The 24912-nt window shown below is 43.1% G+C and overlaps 1 protein-coding gene across 7 annotated transcripts in view; it reads right to left on the bottom strand.

Annotated features, from left to right (window-relative positions):
* TENM2 (teneurin transmembrane protein 2) overlaps positions 1-24912 on the bottom strand; it is a 3863575-nt gene that overhangs the window by 72060 nt on the left and 3766603 nt on the right. For all 7 annotated transcript variants that reach the window (XM_069654289.1, XM_069654288.1, XM_069654292.1 and 4 more), the window contains 2 exons: positions 9248-9402; positions 6701-7575 (listed from right to left, as the gene is read on the bottom strand). In XM_069654289.1, coding sequence (XP_069510390.1) covers positions 6701-7575; positions 9248-9402 — 1030 coding nt within the window. The remainder of the gene's footprint in view (positions 1-6700; positions 7576-9247; positions 9403-24912) is intronic.

Raw genomic sequence — 24912 nt, 5'->3', positions numbered from 1 at the left:
ATCGGACTAAAGCACTAAGGCAACATAAACATTTTCCAAGTTAGGCAAAATGGATATTGCATCTCATCAAGACTTTGGGGGAAACTGCAGTAAGAAGCTGACAAAGGAACACAAAACATCCTGTCTGGGTGGGTGCGATATGGTGATGCACAACGAGAGGCATACTTTTGTTGAATTTTTGAGAGGTGTGCACATTTCGACCTTCAATCGCTTTTTCCACAGAAATGTTAATATTAATGTAACTGAATTGTGTACATTGGCCACTCTAATAACAAAACAATGCCTGGTGTATCTGATGCACTGGGATAGACCTGTCCTGCCTATTTGCTGTTTACCGGGTGCATTATATATGAGAAAGTACAGGATGGGAGATGCCAGATACAGACAAAAAACCATGAGCGTGTCAATTCATTTTGACAGTATTGGGATGGCTAGATAAAAAGACCGGTCACACATCTGTGGTGTGATCCGGGAATCTTTAAGAGTAGACTCTGTCCGGATGGGTAGTTACTATGCGAATGCCAATTTTATGCTGGTATTAAATCCGAGTTTTAATCCCCAAAAGGGAGTCCCTCTCCATACCCCAAATAACAGATGTTATGAAAACATAAACCACTGATAGCGAATTTGATGCCTTCATAGAAGAAGAGAAATACTTTGTGAACCTGTTGGGAATCAAATCTTTTATCGATGACTAGACACATCCCTGCAAAAGTAACTTCCCCCCGCTGGCCCATCGCTGTCCTGAGATGGCACTGCAGTGAGCTGGCCAGGCAAGAAATTTGACATCTTCCATCAAGAACTCTAGTTAACATTGGGTCTGTCAAGCCTTTGCTATTTTGAATGGGTTGGTTCCTACATTAAGACCTTTTGTGCAACTGATCGGAGCAAAAGCAGCCACATTTGTCAACATTAGGAACACTAATGAAGCACAATGTGATTCCGTGAATCCAAACACAAACTGCACATCTATTCATGTACAACTTTTAAATTGATTTGGAGGCGTTAAAGGTTCACTTCTAGCATGACCACACTCAGGTCTTCTAACTATTGGTATATTAACTGGTGTTGTTGAATGTGATATTAAGCAGAATAAACCATGATGATTTGGCTTAACAATCCACACTCTTCGGAGGTCCTTCATGGACGTAGCTTTTTCGGGGCAATAGAAAAAGATGTTGGGTTGCGGCTGCCTTTACCTGATGCCCAAAGGCACAACACAATAAGATTAGACATGCCATTTGAAAGGGACATGGTTATGTACGATGTCTTTGTGGGAAACCCATTGGCATTCCGGGCAATTAGGATAAATCTATCTAGATTAAAAATGAAGGCAGTTTACAATTATTGTTTCTCCTCATTTCAAGATCTTCATACTTTGTGCTTCCTAGCAATGTGGGAAAAAAAGTATTCAATTAACCCCCATGCGTTCCTAAAATATCACTGGAGTATATTCGCTTGAACGTAAGCAATGCATTTACCAGGTCACACTTTGGGTTGAGCAGGTAAAATTTTCCAGTGTACAGTGTTGCAAAGAAAACATTATACAATTGTAAGCCAAGCTGTAAATATTAATGCAAACATTTAAGGATTTTAATAATTAGCGTGCTGTGCGACCTAATGTGCTACAATTCTTTTGGGGCAAATACATTAAACATGCAATCTGGCCACATTTCATGTGCTTTACTTTCAAGCGTTGTCTCATGCTAAAAACGCATGTCTGAGGATTGCTTTGCTAGGAACAATCTGCTGGCTCAGAGCACTGCCATCTCACTGACAGGGGCCAAATGTTGCAAGATGTGCCACAGCGGTACCAGCAGATACCCCTGGGCTGCAGCTGGTAATGTTTAAATGGCATCCATGATATTCTTGGGTACTTATTTCAAAACTACCGTTTGCAATTATTGGTTCATTGAGGCTCACCACTGCCCTTTGAAGGCCCTCTTAGGAAAGGGTATGTCTCAGAAAGTACCTCCATTATGTGGACCTGAATACATGGACAGTTGCTAGCTTCTACAAGTCTGCCGGATAGTTTAATTTTGTGCCACCCAAAACGTTCATCTTTTCTGGTGAAGGGAGTGGTCAGGGCACAGGGCACACCGGCCATGGAGCAGTAAATTGGATGACTGTGTACGTCATCCAATTTGGGTCGCTGAGAAGAAGTGGAAGGCTACAGGCGGCCCCTCTGACAAACTGTCCTGCCGCCTGCTCCAAAGACAGTACAGACTCTCAGACTGTGTCTCTGTCCTCACCTAGAAGAGAGAACACCTCCAAGCCAGCGTATCTGTGGCATCTAACAACTCGGCTGTACTCTTCAAAATATGCAAGGAGCTGGCCAACAGTGCTGCAGTCTCTTCCTCTCCTGTCCCTTCCCAGGCCCTCTGCATAGCCTTGGCCTCTCCTTTCATCACTAAAACTCAGAACATACTGTCTACCCTCTCTTCCTCTTCCTCCTCCTCATCTTCCATGCCTGGCCTGCTTGTAGCACCCTCTTCTCCTACCTTCTCTTCCTTTCCTTTGTTCAACCCAGATGATGATTTTAAATAAGTCTGATCTATGAAAGTCTCCTCAAAACAGGTTCTTCCCTGTCCTTCCAAACCCATCAAGGACTACATCGACACACTTGCTTCAGCCCTGGCGATTTCTGCAATCACTGTCTTACCACTGGAATTTTCCCCTCCCCCTTAAGCACTCCGTTGAGCACCCCCTCCTCAAAAAGCCCTCAGCCGATCCTTCCTCACCAGCTAACTTTCGCCCAATCTCTATCAATCCTTTCTTGGCCAAACTCTTGGAAAACCTGGCCATCTCCCCGCTTAACCTTTACACTGAATTTGTTGGTTGTCTACATGACCATCAATCTGACTTCAGAGCGGCCAGATGCATGGAAACTGCTCTCCTGAACATCTGTGAAGACCTGCTCTCCAACATTGACTCTAACCTTCCTTCTGTTCTCATTCTCCTTGATCTTTCTTCTGCTTCCGACATGGTCAACCATGCCATTCTGCTCTAGCACCTCCATGATGACCTCACTGATCAGGTCCTGGCTGACCTCCTTTCTCATTGATCGGCCCCTTCGGGTTGAACTGGGGTCCTTCCTCTCTTTCATCTCTCTCTATACATGTGGTGTCCCCCAGGGGTCTAACCTCTCTCCCTGGCTGTTCAACCAATACCTGGCTCCTCTCGCCCACCGCATAGCCGCTCTCTGCTCCAACTTTCAGTGTTATATGGATGACACCCAGCTCTCTTTCAGACTCCCCTCGGCTGCCTCTACTCCTTTTCTCATTCCTGACTGTCTGGCTACAATTCAGGAATGGTGTGCCACTAATGATCTCTGCCTCGATCCCATTAAGACAGAGATCCTCCTCATCAGAACACCAGCTCCCTCCTTTCCTCTCTCTCTCTGGCCGTCCACTCTCCCTTTTCCTACCTGGGAGACTAAGAACTTTGGGGTCATCTTCAACTCCACCCTCCCGGTCTCACCTCATATTTCTGATGTCTCTATGAAGTCAAACTATCAGCTTTACCTCCTCACAGGTATTCTTCCCTTCCTCACTTTCCGCCAGAAGCTCACTGTCTCCAGAGCTGTGGTCCTCTCAAGGCTGGATTACTGCAACAGCCTCTTTCTAAATCTTGCTGCCTCTACTCACCATCCTATACAACTTATCCAGAGTAGGACTGCAAGACTTGTCTTAGGCCTCAAGCCCAGGGATCATATCTCTTCAGCTCTGAAATCTTTTCATTGGCTCCCAGTGGTGGCAAGGATCAAGTTCAAGACCCTCTGCATTGTCCACAAGTTTTCCTCTGGCCTGGGTCCACACTAACTCCAAATCCCTCTTCCCTTCTTGACATCTCTGCTCATCCACTTCCAACTGTTTGAGGGCCATTTTTCCAAATAGAGCGTTGGGGGCACATCTCTTTTTTGGCTGCAGCCTCCTTCTGGAACTGCCTCCCTGCCTCTCTCAAACTTGAGCAGAACCATTTTCGGTTCCGGAAGCAACGCAAGACCTTCTTCTTCGCTTCCGCTTTCTCTCTTCCTCTCCCCTGCTGATGACCCATCTGTTCCATGCACCAGGCCACTCTCTGAATTTGGGACCAGGTCCCTGCCTCTCCAGTTGCACCTTGTACTGCCTCTGGGCCCCCAGCACTTGTGGTCTGTATCTGTAACCCTACAGTCCACCAACTCTCTGCACTTATTAGCCACCCGCTGGCTGCACCCTCTGATTACCGGCACTTAGCCACCGGTTGGCTGTATTCTGTTACCTGCACTTCACCTTCTCCCCTCCCTTTTGTACTTCTCCATCCTCCAGCCCCCCTTTGCACTTCTCCACTCCCTCCTCCCTGCGCTTGTGCAATCTGAATGACACAAGGCCTCGTAAAATGGTTGTTTTGCCCTCCCTTTGTTTACCCCTCCTTGTCTTATTGCACCTAGAAACACGTGTGTACAGGCGCGTTATAAATGCCATATCGTATCATATCATGCTCCTGAGTCCTGTAGATTAAGGTGACATAGATTCATCTCTAATTATCTAGCATAATAATTGATGTAAGAACGATTGCTCAGAGAACACAGGTCCTGCATGCTTTTCTTTGCGTATCTTCACATTAACATGTTCTAAATGGGTCTCTGACTGGTAAGGAATCATTACAGTGCACCATTCCTTTCAGTCATTAGTTCTAGAACAAGCAGGCCCTCTTTGTGATATTTGAAGACACTATTAAGATCTGTGCTTTTGCGTCCCTGCTATGTCAAGCTATCACGAATGGTCCTCTCCAGGTGTGCTCGTCGGTCTGTATGTATGCATGAGATTTATTAGCCCAAACCTATCTGAGAAGAAATGAACCACTGTAACCATATAACTTGTGCAACTTTGCAACCATGCATCATCAACTATACTTGCTGTAACCCTACACCCATGCCAACAAATGTAATACGAAGATTTAAGGTATCAATTTTGATAACAACACCCTCCGCATGTAACCTGTAACCATACGCTGCCAATAATAGTGCCTAGATGCCTTCGGCCTTGGAGCGCTATATAAATTGCACAATAAATAAATAAATAATTTGAGGAAGAAACCAGGTGGTTTCAGGTAGTATGCGATGGGGATCAGAGGTTGCTTGGATTGATAGGGGGCAGAGAGTAGTTCAGGACAGGGGAGGAGTAGGGTTGAGCGCCATGGTCATCGATTGTAGAGATTTTCTTGGAAGGGTATTATCTTAAGGTCCTCCCTGAAGTTAAGGCGAGAAAGGACCAGCCCGATCCGTTTTGGTGACTTGTTCTAGAGAAAAGGTGTGTAGCAGGAAAATGCATGTTTCATAGTTTCCCCACTCTTGCAATCCTTGTTTCCAGTCTGGTGATGTTGTGACTTCTGTTGGAGCATTGGCCATGAAGATGGCGAGTTTCTCAGCAAGGCTGATGTGATCATGATGCATGTTTGAAGCGGTAGCCAGTGCAGCTCTTCAAAGATGGGGTCTTGTGTCTTATGTATTGTCTGTGGGACTATCCACAATTACGTGCACAGAATACGCTGCCTTCCTGACCGGCTTTGCTTACAAGTGACTTGGGCGATGTCCACTGTCTTTAAAATGTCTCCCTTCTGAATGCGGTGTAAGCTTTAACAGTCCTACACACTAGGTGGTGTTCGGCCTGGGAAGTTCTGCCTTTTTGCTGTCCTTAATGCATCTTTGCCGCCCATCATTTATTCAAGCAGGTCTTTACTATGGTTGACCCTGCTCAACTTTGCTCTGACATAATCCTTTACATTTTGGGTGGGCACTATGTGTTAGTGGCTGCCGGCTTTCTTCTATCTACAAGATGGCGATCTGCCTTTTGAACCCCATCTTCACTTTCCGACATTAGGCCCGCAAAGCCCACCTGGCCCTGCGTGCATCTGCACTTTGCCTGGTCCTGCTCTGTCATTGCACAGTCAGAGTGCACCCCGGATGCAAGGCATTAAGCTCCTCGATAGTTGACGCCGGTGGTGACTAAGTCTTCTTGCAACTAACACCCATTCTGTAATACCAGAAATTGCAAGAGCGGCAGTCGGCCTGAATTCAGAGTCAAGCGCTAGGCAACCAACATAACATAATATCACATACCACTAGTGATTTAGCTTCAGATGACAGAGGTTGTATACAGGTATCGGGCCATGTAACCTTCAGAGTGAAGGAAATGAATAAAGGATTTGATGTGGCCAATAAAACCAAAGCAAGAGGTGACCATCTGACACAGAAGTCAGACCGCTTTTACGAATCATTGTGTGGCTGATTCTTGACTGATGTTACCACTTACACATATTTGCTGGCAGGATAGCTCAGTGAGTTAAACATTTGTTCCAAACGTGTATGCAGACAGAGGTACAGGCTTACATCCCTCCAAGCTGAGTCAGAACATCTCAAGTTGGTTATTAAGTTGCATTATATTGGATAAAAATGGCACTGACTATTGCAGGAAGCGGAAGGAATCGCCAATGAAGTGCTGTAAAAACGTGAAGCTATTGCTATTATATACAACATTACAAAACAAGGACACATTATGATATTGCATAAGCAGTCACAGGAAGGCATTGACGAATTCTACGATGCAAATGAATTAATTACATATGCACAACGTTTTGGCCCTGCAATGTTGCAGGACACAAGCTGGGAATAAACAGAGCAATCAAACACATTCTTGAATGAACAAAGACATATTCTTACTCAAAAAAGGTTGTCCAGCCAGTTTCATCGCTTTTTGTAGTTAAGAGGCCAGTATTCCCATCATAGGCCATCAGCGCCAGGTCCAGATTCTGCGCGGAGACCACCTTCAGCCCCCCATTGCTCCCCACCGTCAGAGTAACAATCTGATTATCCGGCATCAAGAAATGGCGAGGGGTACCATTTGCATCCCGTCGGATTTTTAAGGAGTTGCCGCTATTATCCACCACCTCAGTGATATCATTGTCGACACTATAGGTGAAATTGTACAAATATTCCCCGGTAACAAGGCTGAGAGTGTACTGGTGGATTCCATTGATGTTGAAGATGTACAGTTCTTGCTCCCCTGGAGAGGCGACCTCGTATTGGTTGAAAGCATTGAGAAGGGGCCTGTTTTGCATGACCGCTCTGATGCGAATATTCCCTAGATCCGCTATGTAGATTGTACCATCCGGAGCCACTGCCAAAGACGATGGAGAATTAAGGAAAGCATCCGTCGCATAGCCATCATCTCCGGCATAGCAGTTACAGTTGACATCATCCTTGCAATTGCAGTCGGATGCTGCTCCAGCTAAAAGGGAGATCTCGCCATTGGTCGTGACCTGGCGTAGTCGGTTGATTTTCTTTTCATTTGTTTCCGCAATGTATAGGATTCCTGAGTGTGAGATGGCAATAGCGCTTGCAGACTCCAAAGCTGAATGAATGGCTAGTTTACTAAGAGAGTAGTCTATGCCAGGGACCTGGCAGTGCATGGGGCGTCCGGCGATGATGCTCACTTGATGGTTTTCCGTGATCCGTAATATCACATTGTTCTCCAAAACGTAAAGCGAGTTGTCCATGGGGTTTACAGCAAGATCTGTAGGCCATTCCATTCGAACCTGTGAACAAACCAAATGGTATGATCAAGTTTATTGTTAAGTAAAAGTGGACAATTTAATTCCATTTCCACACCAGTTAATGTGCCCTAGTACCTTTATGGATAATAGTGCTGCAGTCCCAACTGTATTGTTATTAAATGTATAACATCAGAGCAGGAGCATTATCAAACTAGTTGTACCTGGCCTATCAAACTTTTGTCTAGCACTGTCGTTCTTTACAGGGGTGTAGGAGACACTAACGTTCTGGGGTACACACAATGGAGGCTGGTGATTGTTTTTTCTAGTGGAAGAATATACATCTTTTATTGGAATTTGTGGGAGTGTAGGAACACAAGCATCGAGTGTACTCAAGCTAGTTAGACCGATTTGAGGGGCAGGGGATGGCAGAGGGGTATCCCATGGAGAATTCTTTTTAAATGGTTTTGTGGAATTATGCATTTACAGGACACTTTTTAAAAAACATTGAGTAACATATGTCTTCCTCAATATGTCAAATATGAATAAGTTCAACCTGGAACGAATTTTGAGTAGTGGGGAAGGAGTTAATAATGGGCAATAAGAGGAGGGAATGGGCTAGAATGGGGCAGCAGGGCAGTATTGTAGTACCCACATATACCCACATACACGAAAAGAGTTCCACAAAATGCCACAGTCAAATTCGGTATTGAGAAAGGGTTGTCTTGAAATATGAATATAACATATTATTTTAACATTGCACCACAACAGGGCTACTTGAGTGCATTATAAGTGTGTTTTATGTGTTTTTTTTGCAGTGTGACTTCAAGGCCAACTACGAGGGCTGCAAAAAAGTGAAAGTCCTATTGAGAAGGACCTTGGAATTCTTTCTCCATTAGATGGAATTGTACCATGCAGAAAGAGTAGGTATTGGTTTATAACTATATTTGTGTGTTCACAAACATTTACGATGATTTATGATTTATAAGTTTTGGATATTTTGATGGTCTTTGTTGTATGAATTTAACTCCAATATTCCTTGATCTGTAACGTGCTTCTCTCCTTTCTCCCCTTTCTCTTTGGGCTTGTCTCACGGATTGTGAATTGAAACATTTTTTACACAACAAGTTTTTATGTGAAAGTCTACCCAAGACACTCAGATTTGGAAACCTAACCAACACCAAAAGAGGAACAACCCCTGATGAATGTCCTACTGAAGTGGTGTTAGGGACAGAAACATGTTGGGTGTATTCTTTGTAGACACAATAACCAGATCATTGTGCTAGTGGGTGTCTGATTGTGATTTTATGGATTGTTCAGAATATATTATGTTGTAAATGTCATGTGATGTACATTTTCTTTCCGGATCATGTATTTGTACTATGTTGTATGGTTGTTTTTTTAATAATTCTTGAAGATATATATTTTTCTATGAAATAAAGTACATTTGTATTTTTAGATTATGACCTTTGAGTCCACTGTTTGGGACTAGGAGTACCTGGGGAGTAGCAGTGGGTCACTTTTAAAATGTATTCATTGAATTTCTACCTCCTTTGGTGGTTATAATACATTGTCTGACCCCCAGACAGTGGAGATAGGCTTTTCCTTGAGTGGGTGAAGCAATCGGGGGGAGGGGGAGTTTGTTCCTGCATTATATTGATAACATTGCATCCACCATATGAATAATATGAAGCAGATTGAAAGATAAAGACAATACCTGAGTAATATCCATGCTTGAATCACAGCTTAGTGGTCGTCCCGCGGCTAAGTCATTAGACCCCAGCAACGTGGAGATTATTCCATTCTGATCAACCTTCCGGATCATAGTAGCATCTACAAAATAAATCAGTCCATTCTTGTCCACCGCAATACCTATGAAGCCAAACAGAAATCCATTAGACTCTTCCAGAGTTAGACAGTGTTGAGGTTCTTGTCTCTCATTTCTACAATACTTCATTTCGGCAAGAGACTACGACACCAAGTTAATGTGTATCTGATTTGTGCAGGAGATGCATGGTCATCACATTCCAGTAGACTTAATTCACAATCTATTGCATCCTGTAGTGTAGGTTCACTTCATTTGGACAAATGTGGCTCAAGTAACCACGGTTTGTACAAGGATTGCTATTGTGTGAAAGAAAGCCCCGGTTTGGGACATGGTATCGTTGGGAACAGGAGGTCATCTGGTAAGCCTAATCCAGACCTCTTTGTGACACATGGTTCGGAGAGTATCTCCTCCCTTGCAACCAGTGATGTTACATTTGAGCGTTTTGCCCATGCCAGAATTATGTTGTATGTAGAATATGTAGTAGGCATGTTCACACTTCCCTATTTGTTTATGCTCTTACCACAGGCCAATATTCAGTATCCAAAGATGCAAGGATTGGGAAAGATGTACTAGTAGCTAAGCTGCTGACTGCTCTTCCAATAGACCCTGGTCTACATTACAGGAAATCAGCACACGTTTAAGTGCAATGCTTGCATGTTATCAGCATTGGTTAAAACATAGCTATAGTGCAAAGAATATATTCTTTCAACAGATATTTGCTGAAGAATAAAGTTGGCCCTTGTGCGAATACACTTCTCTATTAGCACTAGGGCAAATATTGCCCTGGTGCAAAAGCTGTGAGGAGAGTTGGAGTCTGCAGGAGTCCCTACAGTCTTTCTCCCCTGTCTACTACTACCACTGTGGGAGGACTTAAAAACTCCCACCTAGAGCGAAGCGGTGAGCGGAGCTGTGAGGAGAGTTGGAGTCTGCAGGAGTCCGCAGGATCTGCGCGGAGCAAGCGAGGTATGGAGCCTAATGGGAAACCTTCAAGACAAACAAAGCACCCTGAGAGGAAAATTGTAAGAAATGACCAGCTGGATGATCCAGCTACAGCCACAGACTTGGACATGGATATGGACTCGGAGCAGAGTCCCCGTCGACTTAGAAGCACCAAAAACAACAAAAACACAAACACTAAAACTATAACAAAGGTGCGTAATATGTCTTCCATAGTGACGACATGGCCCAAACAAGTTTGGGTCAGTCTCCGAGCTACACGCCCCACGGGGTGCAAAGGACTGAGGCAGATGAAACCCAAGACCACCAGGAAAGTAATAAATACCAAGGCACACAAGACAACAAAGCAACCAACGGCGACTCAAGCCACTCACCTCTCCCTCACGAGATGCGTGTAACACTGCGTGCAGCGCGCAGCTAACCGCCAACATGGCGAGCGGGTCTCCGACAGTGCCTGCCGAAGGGTGGCCCCTGTCGGACCCTGAGCAGCGCTGCATAGCAAACATAGATGCCAGTGGAGGGGCTACTGGGGGTGCCAGTACGTTGGCACTCGCGGCGCCTGCCGTGCCTGCCCTTCCTGGAGTCGCGCTGGTGTTGGTGCCGGCGATCGAGTGGGCGTCAGCAAAGGGGGCGGAGCCAGTACCCTGTGAAAGCAGTAGCTCTTCGAGCGCAGCCGTCACAGATGCCGAAGGCATCCGAAACCAGCTAGCGGACACAGAAAGTTCAAAAGAATCGGCAGATGCAAATCCAATCCAGCCCTTGAATCAGCATATAGAAAATAACAAAATGTGTACCATGGCTGTGGTGCTCATGGAGCCTATGCCTGTACAGAACATTGTCCATGCGTCCACAGAAAGGAACAGACTAAAGTCCATGAAAAAGTCCATAGACCTTATTCAATCCAACAAAAAAGGCACATCTGGACGGATCAGTGAGGAGAGTGACGACAGTCTTGAAACCAACGAGGACGAAACGATTCAAGTAGAAACCGACGAGGACGAAAATTCAGAGTTGGGTTCAGAATCAGAGGCCAAGCAACTGCTGGTAAAAACAAAAAGGAAAAAAAGTGACAGTATATCCATGATACAAAGAAAAGCTCAAGTTATTACCACAAATCTGAAATTGACGAAGAAAAAACAAGAAAATGACATTACAAAACTGACAAAAGGGAAAGCAGCAGCAACCAGGCAGCAAAAATCATACAAAAGAAGCGTGGCACAACCGAAATGGCTTCCAACACCCCTGATGTCAGGAACTCTAAAAGCATTCTTTTGTAACCATCAGAAAAGAAAACTAGACACGGAATCAGAATTGTCATATGCAGAAATTTTCGAAGCCGTTCACGACATTACGCCAGTCAGCAAATCTCGCAAAACCGACCCAGTGCGAGATCAAGCGTCAGGCCCACTGACAGACGAACCTCGCCCCCCTCAGATGTCACCGGCAAAAGGAAATAATATAGACAGTAATCAAGCACAAAGGGATATCAATATACCAGATACCCCCGCGAGGAACCAATTGTGCGGTGGGAAACAAGGGGACGAGAGCATGTCATCAAACAATGCAATACAACAAACGGAAAAAGGGCATCAGGGAGAAGGAAATATTACCACCCAAGAGGAGGAAAGAAATGTACAGGTCCAAACACTAAACTTAGAAAGGCCACCATGCAAACAGGTGGACAGCACAAAAGCTCCACAGATGAACGACCATCGCTTTGACTGGACTAAAATCCACATTAGTAGGACCCAAGAACCTTTGACCCCAGTTGGATCAGGGGCTCAGGACCCAAATAATCATCTAGGGCATAGTAGCAGAGGATCCACGACATTAAACAGGTCAGAAGACGATCATCCTGGAAAACACTCAAGGGATAACGCGTCTATGGATGGGTCCGGAAATTCTGGAAGACCAGTGATCACGTCTCCCAAGACCAGACGGCTCAGTGAAATATACTCATCAACTCAAAAAGATTCACCAAGTAAAAAACCTGACATGTTAACGGTCATGCCAGCCATTACGATCACCTTATCCCCTTTCTGCAAACTTTACGAGGCGATACAAGATGGAGTACAATATAACACCTCGATTCTCGCAAGTTTAACAACAAAAATGACCTACATTGAAGGATACATCACTGCCCTAGAAGAAAGAAATACCAACCATCACAAATGCTGGGAGAAAAAAGTAGAAGATCTAAAAAAAACTAGTAGATTCGCTCCAAGCTGAGAAGAAAAGGCAAACGGTAATGGAGTACACACAACGGAACCAGAATGGCGTCAGAGAAAGGTTGAAAGAACTGGATGCATTGCAGGAGACAAAAGAAAAGGCAAAAGAAAATAACAGGGATCCACCTAGCACTAGTTTCACTTCTGCATTGAAAATTGGAGAAACAAGTCACCTAGCCATAAGTACCCCGGTGGTACTTAAAGTAACAAGTAAAGATTTGGCAGTTATGTCGTCGTGAACACCCAACAGAGACAACCAAAAACCGAAGAAGTCAAATCCAAAGAATACGACCCAGGAAAAGAAATGTTTAGAAACCGTTGGAATACCAGTGGCTCCCCAAGATCAGCTGAAGAGTTCATGAATGACACAGACTTGATGAACCTCTCGTAACATTGGGACGACAACCCCAGCGATATAGACCAGGATGTGTTCATCATCGAAAATGAGGAGGACAAAATAACGTTATCACAAGAACCTGTAATAAGTAGAAAAGAAGTGGGGAAAGTTTATGGAAAAAAGGACCAGGTATGCACCAAAGAGCGTCAAGAGTGAAATTCAAATATTCACGAAAACAAGAAACGACACAGCAGCAAGGCAGACAGTAAAGAGGATAGCATAGACCAAGAAGGCAAGCAACCCCAGAGCAAAGAAGAGATTTGAAAAATGTAAATGGACAGCAAAACAAAAATGCAAGAAAAGATGATGCCGAACGTATGTTCAAAATTGAACAAACCAAAAAAATTGAAGGCTACATGATCCTGAACAGGAAAACTATCCTAAAAATAACAAGCAAAACAACAACACTAAAAAGCATTAAGTCAGAAGATATCAAATAGTGGAGCCTTATCTTCACGTTAAGGCAGCAGGAATCCAACATATAAACCCGACCGCAGTTAGAGAACTGGAGAAAATCGGCTTCACATTGTCAGAAATAAAATCTTCAAGCATCAGCGAAGATACATTGAGACATGCAAAAGGCATGGAGGAACGAACACATCGATATATAACTAGAACGGAAGGGCAATATCAAGCAAATAGAATGGGTAAAGAGTGGCGCGAAAAGATGTATTCTATTCCTAATAGACACTCCCATCAGGAGGACCAATACCATCGTCGTCGCAACCCCAGCTATAACAATGAAAACAAGAAGCCATATGAACAGAGGGAAAGATCTGAGAAAGAAAGTTATGAGAATGGTCAGCGCAATCAGAACGCATGGTCCAGACCAGAGGACCACCAGAGGGAAATCAACCTCAGTCCAAGGAGAACAACACGCAGGAAGTCAACTGAGAAAAGTCATGATAGAAATTCAGGAAAAACAAATGTGGAGCTAACATCACAATGTCCATTTTCATGGCTAAAAGCAACCTTGAACCCAAAACCACAGCGATAGCAGCGAAAATTGACCCCGGTACCATCTCCCACAGGATCAGCCAAAACACAGATAGATGCAGTTGCTGAAAGACTCACCCTGGGATCATGGAATATACAAGGTCATGCTCACCTGACAGCAGGGAGCGACGTGGATCTAACCAGCATGGATATTGTGTGTCTCCAAGAGACATGGCTGTTAGAAAAACCGACCCTAGATGGATTTGAAGTAGAAATATCACTGGCTGTAAAAGGCTTGCTGGGTCGTACATCTTCGGGGCTCTTGACAGCCATAAAAATGGGATCCGGTTTCTCTACACCAAAAAAACTAATAGAATCATACGAGACGCTGGTCATACTGACAACATGGAGCAATCAAATGACAGAGCGGGAACAGGCACATACCAGCCAACTAGTAATAATACATACATATTGGAACCCCCAACGGACAACTACAAAAGCCTACTGCAGGAAAATGGGTGAAACGTTAGATTGGATCTACTCGGAGTTCGAAAAGATTGATGTCATTTTGTGCGGCGATTTGAAAGCCGATTGCACTGGACCCCAAATGAACATAAAAGACAGGGCGCCGCAAGGGAACACAGCTAAACTTGGAAAGGCCTGGAGGTCTGTCACCAAACTGAGGAACCTACATAATATCGAAACATTGTTTCCTAACCAAGTTAACATCCTGACCTGGGAAAATCTGAACTCCAAAGCCACCTTGGACTATATCTACACTTCCCAGGGCCTTTTGCCAGTATTCTGGAAATCAAAGTCCAAAGAACTATGCACAGTGATCTGACGTGTGCATGGAAAGGAAAGCATCCAGTCAATCCAACATATAAATTCAACGTGGAGGTGAACAACCAGCAATCTCGATTACGCCTGAATGAAGCAGACGTTCTGAAGATAACTAGGAAATATGGACAGACCTACGAAGGTGGTGTAGAGCGTCCAAATTATCTCCCGCTGCTGCTCCTATACAGAAGACCAGTCTCTGGCAAACAAAGACAGGCATCACAACCAAAGCACACCTACGACAAACTGGTAGTCGAAAAGAGGAAAATTCTCTGGAAATGGAAAAGAACTGCAAAGAAAATAAATACCAAAGAGGCATGGGAGAAAAGGCAAATGGAAACTAAAGGGTACAAACATTAGTTAAAACATCATAAAATCCTGTTGTACCAACAAGATGCCGAAAAAATGCTGAGGACCCTTAGTACAAAAAAGTCGAGTGATTTCTGGGCTCTAATTAAAACAACAAACTCGACTACATCTACAGAAATTGCTAACGCAGTGTCAGAGAAAAAATAGGAATCGTACCTAGCGGCCCAATTCGACCTCCCGCAAGAGAGAGCACTTGAGGTTGCTGAAGATTCCACTGCATTGTGGGTAGACGTATCAGATGTGGCCGATATTGAAAATGCCATCCACAAACTAAAAATATCGAGAGCCCCCAGCCCGGATGGCCTGAGCAACGTAGATTTGAAACAATCGCCAAAAGCATGGGCAGGTGCGATCAGCAAAATCTTTACCCACTGCAGAAACACAAACATGATCCCTGAAACCTCGTTGAAGGCCATAATTGTCCCCATATACAAAAAAGGTGGCAGAGAAGACCCGGAAAGCTACAGGCCTATAGCACTTCTGGACATTGTGGGGAAAATCTTTGCAACAAAGTTATTAGACCACTTCTGAAGCCGGGCCAAAACTGCTCCCTGCAAAGACACCTTCCAAACAGGTTTCCAGAAAAACGGAAGCACCGTTATAAACATTTTACTGATTAACATCTTGAAGGCGAAGGTGAGAGAAGGAGCCCCAAGAGTGTATCTTGCATTTGTAGACCTGTCGAAAGCGTTCGACATAATAGACCGAGCAAAATTGTGGGTCGAGCTAAACGTCTGGAAAAGCCCTCCGTCGATTTTGAACCCAATAAAAGCATTATACGCCCATACTAAGATAAGGGCGTTTGTTCTGAAACTGAACAAACAAGGAGCACTGTCAAAGGAGATCCCGGTTAGGCGAGGCATCAAGCAAGGACGTCCCTTAGCTCCTGCACTTTTTATCGCTTTCCTCGGGGACTATCAAATTGACGAGGAAAACATCAGAGCCTTTCCTCCTAAAATAGGAAAATCAAACATATCGCGACTGCTCTACGCCATTATCATTGATCAAACACAAATCGGACTACAACGCAAATTAACGAATTTGGCAAGATACACGGAAGCGAACAACCTGGAAATCAATATACCAAAAACAAAAGTGCTAGTTTTGACCAAAACAACAAAGAAGTCGTCTCGACCACCCAAATGCTATCTGGATAAAACAAAAATTGAAGTCGTTAACAAGTTCAAATATTTGGGGGTGATCATTGACGGATCGGCCAGAGATAAAGCAATGCAAGATCAGCTATGGACCAAGACGAGAATGTTAACAGCACAAACGAGATTGGTGGACAAGAAATTTGGCAAATTCTCTCTGTTACCTGCCATTAACTTCTAGAAGGGGAAGGTTGTTCCGTCGATCATTTATGGCATGGAAGAATCGTTAATCATCCCAAGTACCATATGGCAGAAGCTGGAAGGTCACGTCTGGAAATCGGTACTGGGCCTTCCAAAGTCGACGTCAATGCCCACGATCAGATGAGAATTGGGCCTCGTTTCCTTAGCCTCATTGGTAGAACAAAGTAAAATGAGACAAGTTGCCAATCTATAACATCATCGCAGAAGAACTCAAGAGCGGCTCATGTAAGGCTCTTAAGAACTGGGCGGCAAGGCAGCAACACATCGTGAGCGAAATAGCCTGCACAGAAGAAGACTTGATAACCAATCCAGATCGAGTGAAATTAAAAATGGAACTGATGGACTGGATTACGGCGATTGACACAGCCAGCACTAACAAACTATTGGCCCATCTTCCCCCGACATTTAACAAAGTCAAGAAACCTCAAAACTACTGCCTGAAATTTCCAAATAAAGGTATGCGAGGCACGTTCCTGAAGGCTAGACTCAACCTACTGATGACACATGAAATTCTAGCCATTCATTCCCCGGCAATGGACAATAGCTGTCGCCTGTGCAAGAAAATAGATCAAGTGGAAACTTTGAAACACTTAGTGCTCCTGTGCCCCATGACTCAACAAAGTAGAGACACATATCTTCAACCTCATCTGCATGGGGTGATAAAGCTAGATGAAGATGTTGTGTGGAACAGGCTAATCTCAGGAGAGACAACACGTTGGACTCTGACAATGATGAAGCTAATAGAATCAGCTTTTTTAACGATAAACCATCCAGGCACAGATAGAGGGCCACTCAAAATTGGAGAAAAGTCTGACCTCGATCCTGTAGTCGAAGAGGGGATGTTGGTTCCATTGAAACTAGAAAGGTGACAGAGAAGTAAGGACTCAGGACTCAGAAAAACACGTTTTTGCTACGTGAATCTTTAAATTTTGTAAACCCTTGTAAAGATGAAAAAATTATTTTTGATTAAAATTCAAGAAAATAAAAAAAATGCATTGAAACGCTATGCTAATATGAGTTCTCACATCTCTTTAGTGCTAATACTGTGCACAATTGCACTTATAGTAGTGAAAAGCATTTGCAACACTGCATCTGGTCTCCAATTATACCACCACCACTTGCGTCCATCTATACACATTGTAAAGCAGAGCATCTCCCTCTCGCTCAAGTGCCAGAACTAGGACCAATTACATATGAGCTAAAAATCAGAAAGTGGCATTAAGTTCTGCTTTAAAAGTGGCTAACCTTCACAGTGATGATCAGTTCAGGCATTTGCAAATGCACAAAGAAAGAAGAAGACACAAGGTGACTGCCTGCATCATGCACATCTGCTATCTGCTCCATGCACATCTGGAGTCGGCATCATGCAGGTTTAGTTTTGGGATGCTTGGAGGTGGCATGTCTCTGCAAGGCTTCTGAGTGTTTATTGTGTACTTCAATGTATAGTCATCTGTGTCGACAACTCACTTTTGTAAATTCCGTGTACACGATGACAATTCTTCCTGAAAAGGCACCCAATATCATTTGTTGGGTGTTTTTCTACTTCCCCATCAATCGCTCCCTCACGCATTGACATACCAAGTTTAATTACAATCTTGACAATGCTTTGGTTACATTTGCAAGAATGGCATATGGTTGGCAAATATTTGATACAGAGGTACCTTTAAGTTAAAAAATGTCTTTGCCTGAGAGTGAATTTGATAAACTTTGAATATGATGGTCCTCCATTTGATCTTTGATCATGTGACCTATATGTGAACACAATGCATTTTAATATAAAAATATTTTTTTCAAAAAGCAATATATTAGAATCTGCATGCCTGCCTCATCTATCCTGTGAAACTAAGCTGTGCTTTTTCTGAAGACCTTTTGTAATGGTGTAAATTTATGGGCGCGGAAGAATTAAAATGGATTTCCTTTGGTTGTAGGTCAAAGGATAGAAAAAAAGAGTCGAATGACAAAAGTGTCGAGTCAATTCGACCGAAAAAAAAGGATCGAAATTTGTTTTTTCTTTTTTTTTCTGGGCCCACCCCTAACCCCGTTTTTGGTGTACAAACACCCTTTTAAAGCTACACTAGAGCAAAAAATATATATATATATATTTTTAATTTTTGTTCAGATCCTTTGCTTTTCGGTCGAATGCACTCTCACCTTTTGCATTCAACCCTTTTGTTTTCTAAACTTTAACTGGACACCATTTCCTTTGCCATGAGTGAAAATAACTGGCAGTGCAGCATGTGCTTAGCATGCATTTTCAGTGTAGTTCCCCAGTAATGATGAATAAACTCCATAGTGCGATAGGGAATGCGAGGTAGAGGCACATGGGGATACCATTCATACCTGGTGACAGGATGCTCTGCACGTTTGTGCACTTGTTTACATGCTTGGGAAGCAATATAATGGATGGGGCAATGAGCAGTGCTATGTGTGCAATAAAAATGCAATCATCATAAAGCTTCTAGGAACATTTAGGAGAAATCTAGTTGTCAGGGTCATGAGCCCTTAAATGGAATCCTACGTTCAACTGAGTATCTTCGCTGATAAAGTTTCCATAGAACATGGCTGCCTGTGGTGGTTGAGGCAGTCGACCAGAAAGAACATGTTCTGTATTTGTCCATGCACAGCATGTCTTTAGCCATGTGAACATGCATGATCACAGGCGACAACAGTGTGAGGTTAATAGCACTTGCAAGGAGGACCCAAGGAACCAGAACCTCAATCAAGTACGTTTCACATAGATTAAAGGCCAGTGTCTAGAGATAATTGTACACACTGCCTATGCTATGGAAACATTATATCATTGTTTAACATTGCTCCCAGTTATGTTGTACAGAACGGTAAAAGAACCAGTTAGTAATAGCACATTATGAAATACACAAATAAATAAACAATAAGTCAATCACGGCATGCTGAGCTTTCTCACAACACAGGAGATGACTTTGAAGCAGCTACTGTTGATGGGTGTCATGGATATAGATGTGGAAGAGAAGGGGCTGGAATCCAAGGAGATTTAAGTGGGAGGCGCTGAAGCTGCTGAATTGGATGAAGAGAAGTTGGGACCTTGATGTAACCAGAAAGTCACTGAGACTGTGCACGAAGTAAACAATTGAACCTGCGCCCTCTTGTTTTTCACGTGGAATTCAAAAACGTGGATTGGTCAATTCCTCACCAGTGGTGATAGGAACTATCCCGTAGAACAGTGTATCATTAGGGACTACATGTCAATGGCAGTGGAGAAGTAAATGAGTATGGACAATAGTCACAAATCTTCACAAAAGGATGCCCTCCTTCTCTGTTTGATTGGCAGGAAGCGGCAACATTGTGGCTCTCAAGAAAGTGTTGCAGCTGAAAGAGTACTAACCTTTCAAAGATTTTAGAAAGCCAAGGCATTTCTAAAAAAGGGCAGTAGCTCCCTAGGACACTGGGGTCAATGTGTGCACTTTCTTAGCCGGTAAGGGATTGAGCAGAGTTCAGGGTGTAGTTGATGGTATACATGAAGGGTGAAGTAACAAAAACAAATACCTATTTATTTAATGTGTTCTGGTTTTCATAAAACCTTTCTCAAAATGTATTCATAAATACATTAAAAGTCAGAAAAACAGCAGATAATACAAAATACATATCTTATGCATACGCATCATTATCTCGATCTAAATTATACAACCATACATTTATTAAAAACTCTATCAAGGCTCACCTCATATGCTCTCAATCAGATAATCAGTTAATTAATTCTCCAAACTTAATGGCAATTTGGTTTGAGCAGAGATATTGCTCAGTTGCGGAAACATGTCTTATAAAAATGCAACCCACACAATGAACAATAATATATGCTTAGTCGTTAACAATCGTCTCCACAAGTTCTCTGAAAAAACAGCCGCGAATGTGTGCGAGTGTGTGAATGCCAATGAAGACAGTGGGGATGTTTTGAAAGCGGTATGGTTTAGAGATTGGCCTTTGTCCTAATAAAGGGGCAACACAGTAACAGTGAGAGGAGCATTATCACACACTTGTTCCCAATTTCAAGTTTAACTTCCTTTGGAAAATAAAAATAAAAATGGGTTGGGACACAGGGAAAAGCAATTAATTAAACCGATCAGAACTAGTGGGTACCATCCATGCTCTGGTTTACTAGCATATTATGCTGGCTGAGCTTCCCTTAGGTTCTTAGCAGTATCTGGGAAATGTACCTTATACTTAAAAGTAGATAAAGTTTATCTTTAACTCAAAGTGAAGTCTCTGCCCCAATAGAAATGCTGTATTGGCACTGGCACTGTTCAAGTCAGTACATCTCATAGTTTCAGGGCAATCAGTTAATTAATCTGTCAGGTTTATGGAAATAAGACTCCTTTTCATGAAAGTGTAAATTGTGAAAGCACTTCACAACAATACACCAACAACCCTAGTACTCCTTGATCTCTCTGCTTCCGAAGATACAGCCAACCACCAGGTACAAAAACAAAGATGAAAAGCCCCTATGGGACTAGTCACACTGCCTTGGAGTGGATCCATGATGATAGCACCATGTGGATTTAAATGATAAATTGCAGCTCAAACATTTTCCCCGGAAAATGTGCTGCCCCACAGTGCTCCATCCTTTCTCTATGCCCATATAATGTTTGCATTAAACATATAGCATACATTATCAAACTCCTCTCAAAATGTGTCCAATTATAAGTGGGTGACTGGAATTGATGACAACAATCGGCACATAAGTGCACTTCACCAGAAAACCCACAAATAAAACTGAGATCCTTTTCTTTGGGACCTGAACCCAAGCAACACTACCTTTAAAATGGTCATGGCACCCACCTTACTGTACCAGGTAAAAAACTGAGGTTTCATTTGTTATGCCAAACTCTAGCTACAACAATAAATAGACTCATTATACCAAAAATCACACTTGCAGCTCCACATTCTCAGGAAAATTGTTCTCTGCTTGGAAATTACGCAGATAATTGAGGTGACCCAAGACTCTGTCCTCTCTAATATAGACAAATGCAATCATTTTTATCTAGGAATGAACACAAAATAACTAAACTAACTGCAGCTTACTCAAAGTAAAGCAGCTACACTATATTTGACACCAAGGCCCTGTGACCATATCCCATTGGGCCAGACACATCTCAACTGCTCCCCATTGCAAAGAGAATAACACACAAAATCAACTGTTTTACTTTCCACATTTTCCATTACATTGCACCTAAAAACCTAAACTCTTACATAAACAAATTGAAACCTTCAAGACTGCTAAAATAATCACAGGTTGAAAACCTAACTACGCTGAGGTTCAAAAGTCTGAATCATACAGGCAGATCCTTCACAGGGCTAGAATTAAATTCAGACACAACCTCCCCACAACCTTTAAATATACACTCAAAAGCTTCAAAAAGAACAAGAAAATCTGCCTTCATTAACAGAAGACATAACTCAGAAGTGCACATGTAGATTAACCAAATATCCTTCCCTCCATCCATGACTCACATGTACGATTCTATCAGAGTTATACCTTATGACTAGAAATTTTGCTCGGCAACCACATTGAGCTTATAACCTTGAATTTACCTACTTGGCCCTGTGAAAGTTTACCTGTTTTCTTCCTGCATCCAGTTGTGTTATGTTTGTTGTAATATGAAAATTCTCCAAGCACCAGAATATCTGTAACCAGTGGTGCCTTAGCAAAAGCTAAAGTCACACTGTATAACACGACCGTCAGAGCTCTCTGATATCAACTGTAATTAAGCAGACAGTTTCAGCATGTAACCTCATTCCATGCTTCCTATCCCTGTATATGTGTCACACCTTTGTACTGTACCCTATGCCCTGTTTTGGTTTTTCCAGGCATGTTCAATCGACAACCCCAATATAGCATGTAGAGGAAGAGCTAGATTTGCTATACCCCACTCCTCCCCCAAACTGAATAAAGATAACTTGTCAGGCTGCTCAATAGTTCCAGTATTGCAAACATCAGAATTGTAGCGCTTTAAAGACCAAAAAAGCACATTTAGGGCAAAATATATATTTTTAGGGTCAGAATGCCTTACACAGCGGAGGGTATCTCAGATAATATACATACATTATGGATACCAAAAATTTAGGCTGAAAACTGAACAGAAAATGAGCTCTGACTAAAAAGCAGAGTGGTCAGCCATTTTGATTGAGATAAGGCCAGGCAGATTTTAAAATGGTTGCCAGAAAACAAGATGGTCGAATTTTTCATAGTCATGCTGAAATAATGAAATAATTCTCTAATAGCAGTTCACTGGAAGTTCACTGCTCTATGCCAGCCAAGTTAAGCATGCCCAGACATGTTTCGTAGACCTGATGAGTGGCAGACAAGCCAACCAACCCTGGAATGGTAAAACGTTTTGACTTTAGTTCTCAGACCCAATCAGAATGTATTGTGTAATAAATTATTAAGTTACATCAGCCTTGAAACAGTATATAAAGAGCTGATGTTAAGCACCCTGTGTTGTTATTTTCTGATGTCTGAATAAAGATTATATTTTTGAAAATCAGTCCAGGTCCCTGTTCTCTGACTCCTTGCCTTTGTATCCAGCCTTTGCATGCCTGATCCAGGGGTGCCACTGCCAGGGAGGGCACTGGGCCCTCCTCGTCGTGCATTTTACAACATTATAAAATAAAATAAAATAAAAGAATAACCATGCAAGGGCTAAGACCTCTCTTCTCAACCCCCTAGATGAATGTCTTGTTGGTTGAGTATGTAGGGAAAGACCTGCACTGCATATCAGTGTGGTTCTTGAAGGCACCCGTCCAGCAGAGATTACAGTTCTTTAACAGAAGGCCCAGATCTCCCAGTTTATGTGACTGATTAGTACCCTCTACTGAAGACCAATGCTCAGGCACTGTTAACCTTCATTTATAAGGGTCCTGGCTCTGCAGCCCTAAAGATCTTCCTAATGCTTGCTGCCTCGCCAAGTGCTCATTTCTAGGACTCTGAGCTAGTTTTTGCCTTTATTCTACTCCTATCTCTCACTCTTTCTCTCACTCACCCTCTCTCCCTCCCAACCTCCTTGATGCCTTGCCAAATGCACCTTCCCCCAATGCTCCTTAATGGTTCCCTGCTATTATTAGGGCCCACCTATACACAATCATATCATATCATATCATATCATATCATATCATATCATATCACCTTCTGTAGCTGCTTCCTTCTTACATAGGGTCTGCCCTCCTTGTCCTCCTTAAAAGGCCACTTCTTCTTCTTGATATTCCCTTTCTCTCCCTACAAGGAACTCCACTCCTCTTCCTGTCATCTACCTTCCTTTCTTCAATCTTCCATGCCTCTCCTCAGATGTTATTCATGCCCACTTCCTCCTACAAACTGCTCCTCTTCCAATAAACTTTCCTCCTCTGCTTTCTCAAAACTACACACCAGGCTTTTTTCAGATCTCCTTCCTCCTGACAATTTTTCTGACTTTTCCTCTTTCTATGCACCTTACTACTCATGTTACTCTTGTTTCTTATGCTCCTCCACTACCTCCATGCTCTGCAGCTTGATCTCACACCTATCCTCCTTCACACATCACTTCCTCTCTCTCTCTCCTATTTCCTTCCACTCTCCTATGCAGCTCTTTCCCACCTGCTCCTCTCCAATGTACTCTTCCTTTCCATTCTGCCAGAATTGTCCTCTACTGACCACCACTATCCATTCCTCCCACCATCTTTATTAACCCACAACACCTATCTACGACTTGCCCTATTTTGAGTCTCCCTGCCACACCCATAGATCTGGGTGTTGCACCAGAGTCTTTTGGGGTTTCTTTTTATTAGTTTCCCCATATGATTGGTGCATTTTTATTTCTCATTGTAAATAACAGAATGTGGGACTCTGCCATTGGCTGGAACACAGATTTAAGCCCTGCATCTGCCATCATGGAATCCCCAATTCTCCTCTCCTCATGCATGTTCACAAACATGCTGTCTCTGTGCCGAAACCACAGCCCAGCTCTGTTAACACACAGAATCCCCCCAAGAGGGAATGCTTTGTTTGCCACATCTTGCACATGTTTGTTACTGGTGAGCTCTGCTCCTCTTGCTTTCATGGCTGGTAAGAGTCACACAACAAATATAACTATCATTCTGTAACGCACTTTAAAGCAATATGTGTTGGATTTATATCCATTTGGCGATCAATGTTCTCCCTACCATAACACAAATCTCTCAAAACATGGCTTTTTTAACAACACCTAACCAAGTACTCATCCCAAAGTACGCATATACTGGTGCACAGACCTCAACTCACAGTACTGGGCTACTGTTAAAACATGCCAGCCCAAAAGCTGACAAACCACACTCTGTACAGCCCTCTGCTGCTCTCACGTTAGGTCTATGCTTTCAACAATAAAATACAAATACAATACAATAAGGGAAGGGGGTAGGCAGGGAAACAACCCCATACCACTCATGGGTCTTGCATCACACTGTGGGCATTGGCCCCTGCTGCCCTTA

Source organism: Ambystoma mexicanum, chromosome 3q (assembly GCF_040938575.1).
Source record: "Ambystoma mexicanum isolate Mex_15411 chromosome 3q, UKY_AmexF1_1, whole genome shotgun sequence".
Taxonomy (NCBI): domain Eukaryota; kingdom Metazoa; phylum Chordata; class Amphibia; order Caudata; family Ambystomatidae; genus Ambystoma; species Ambystoma mexicanum.
This window is presented reverse-complemented; position numbering and strand designations above follow the sequence as displayed.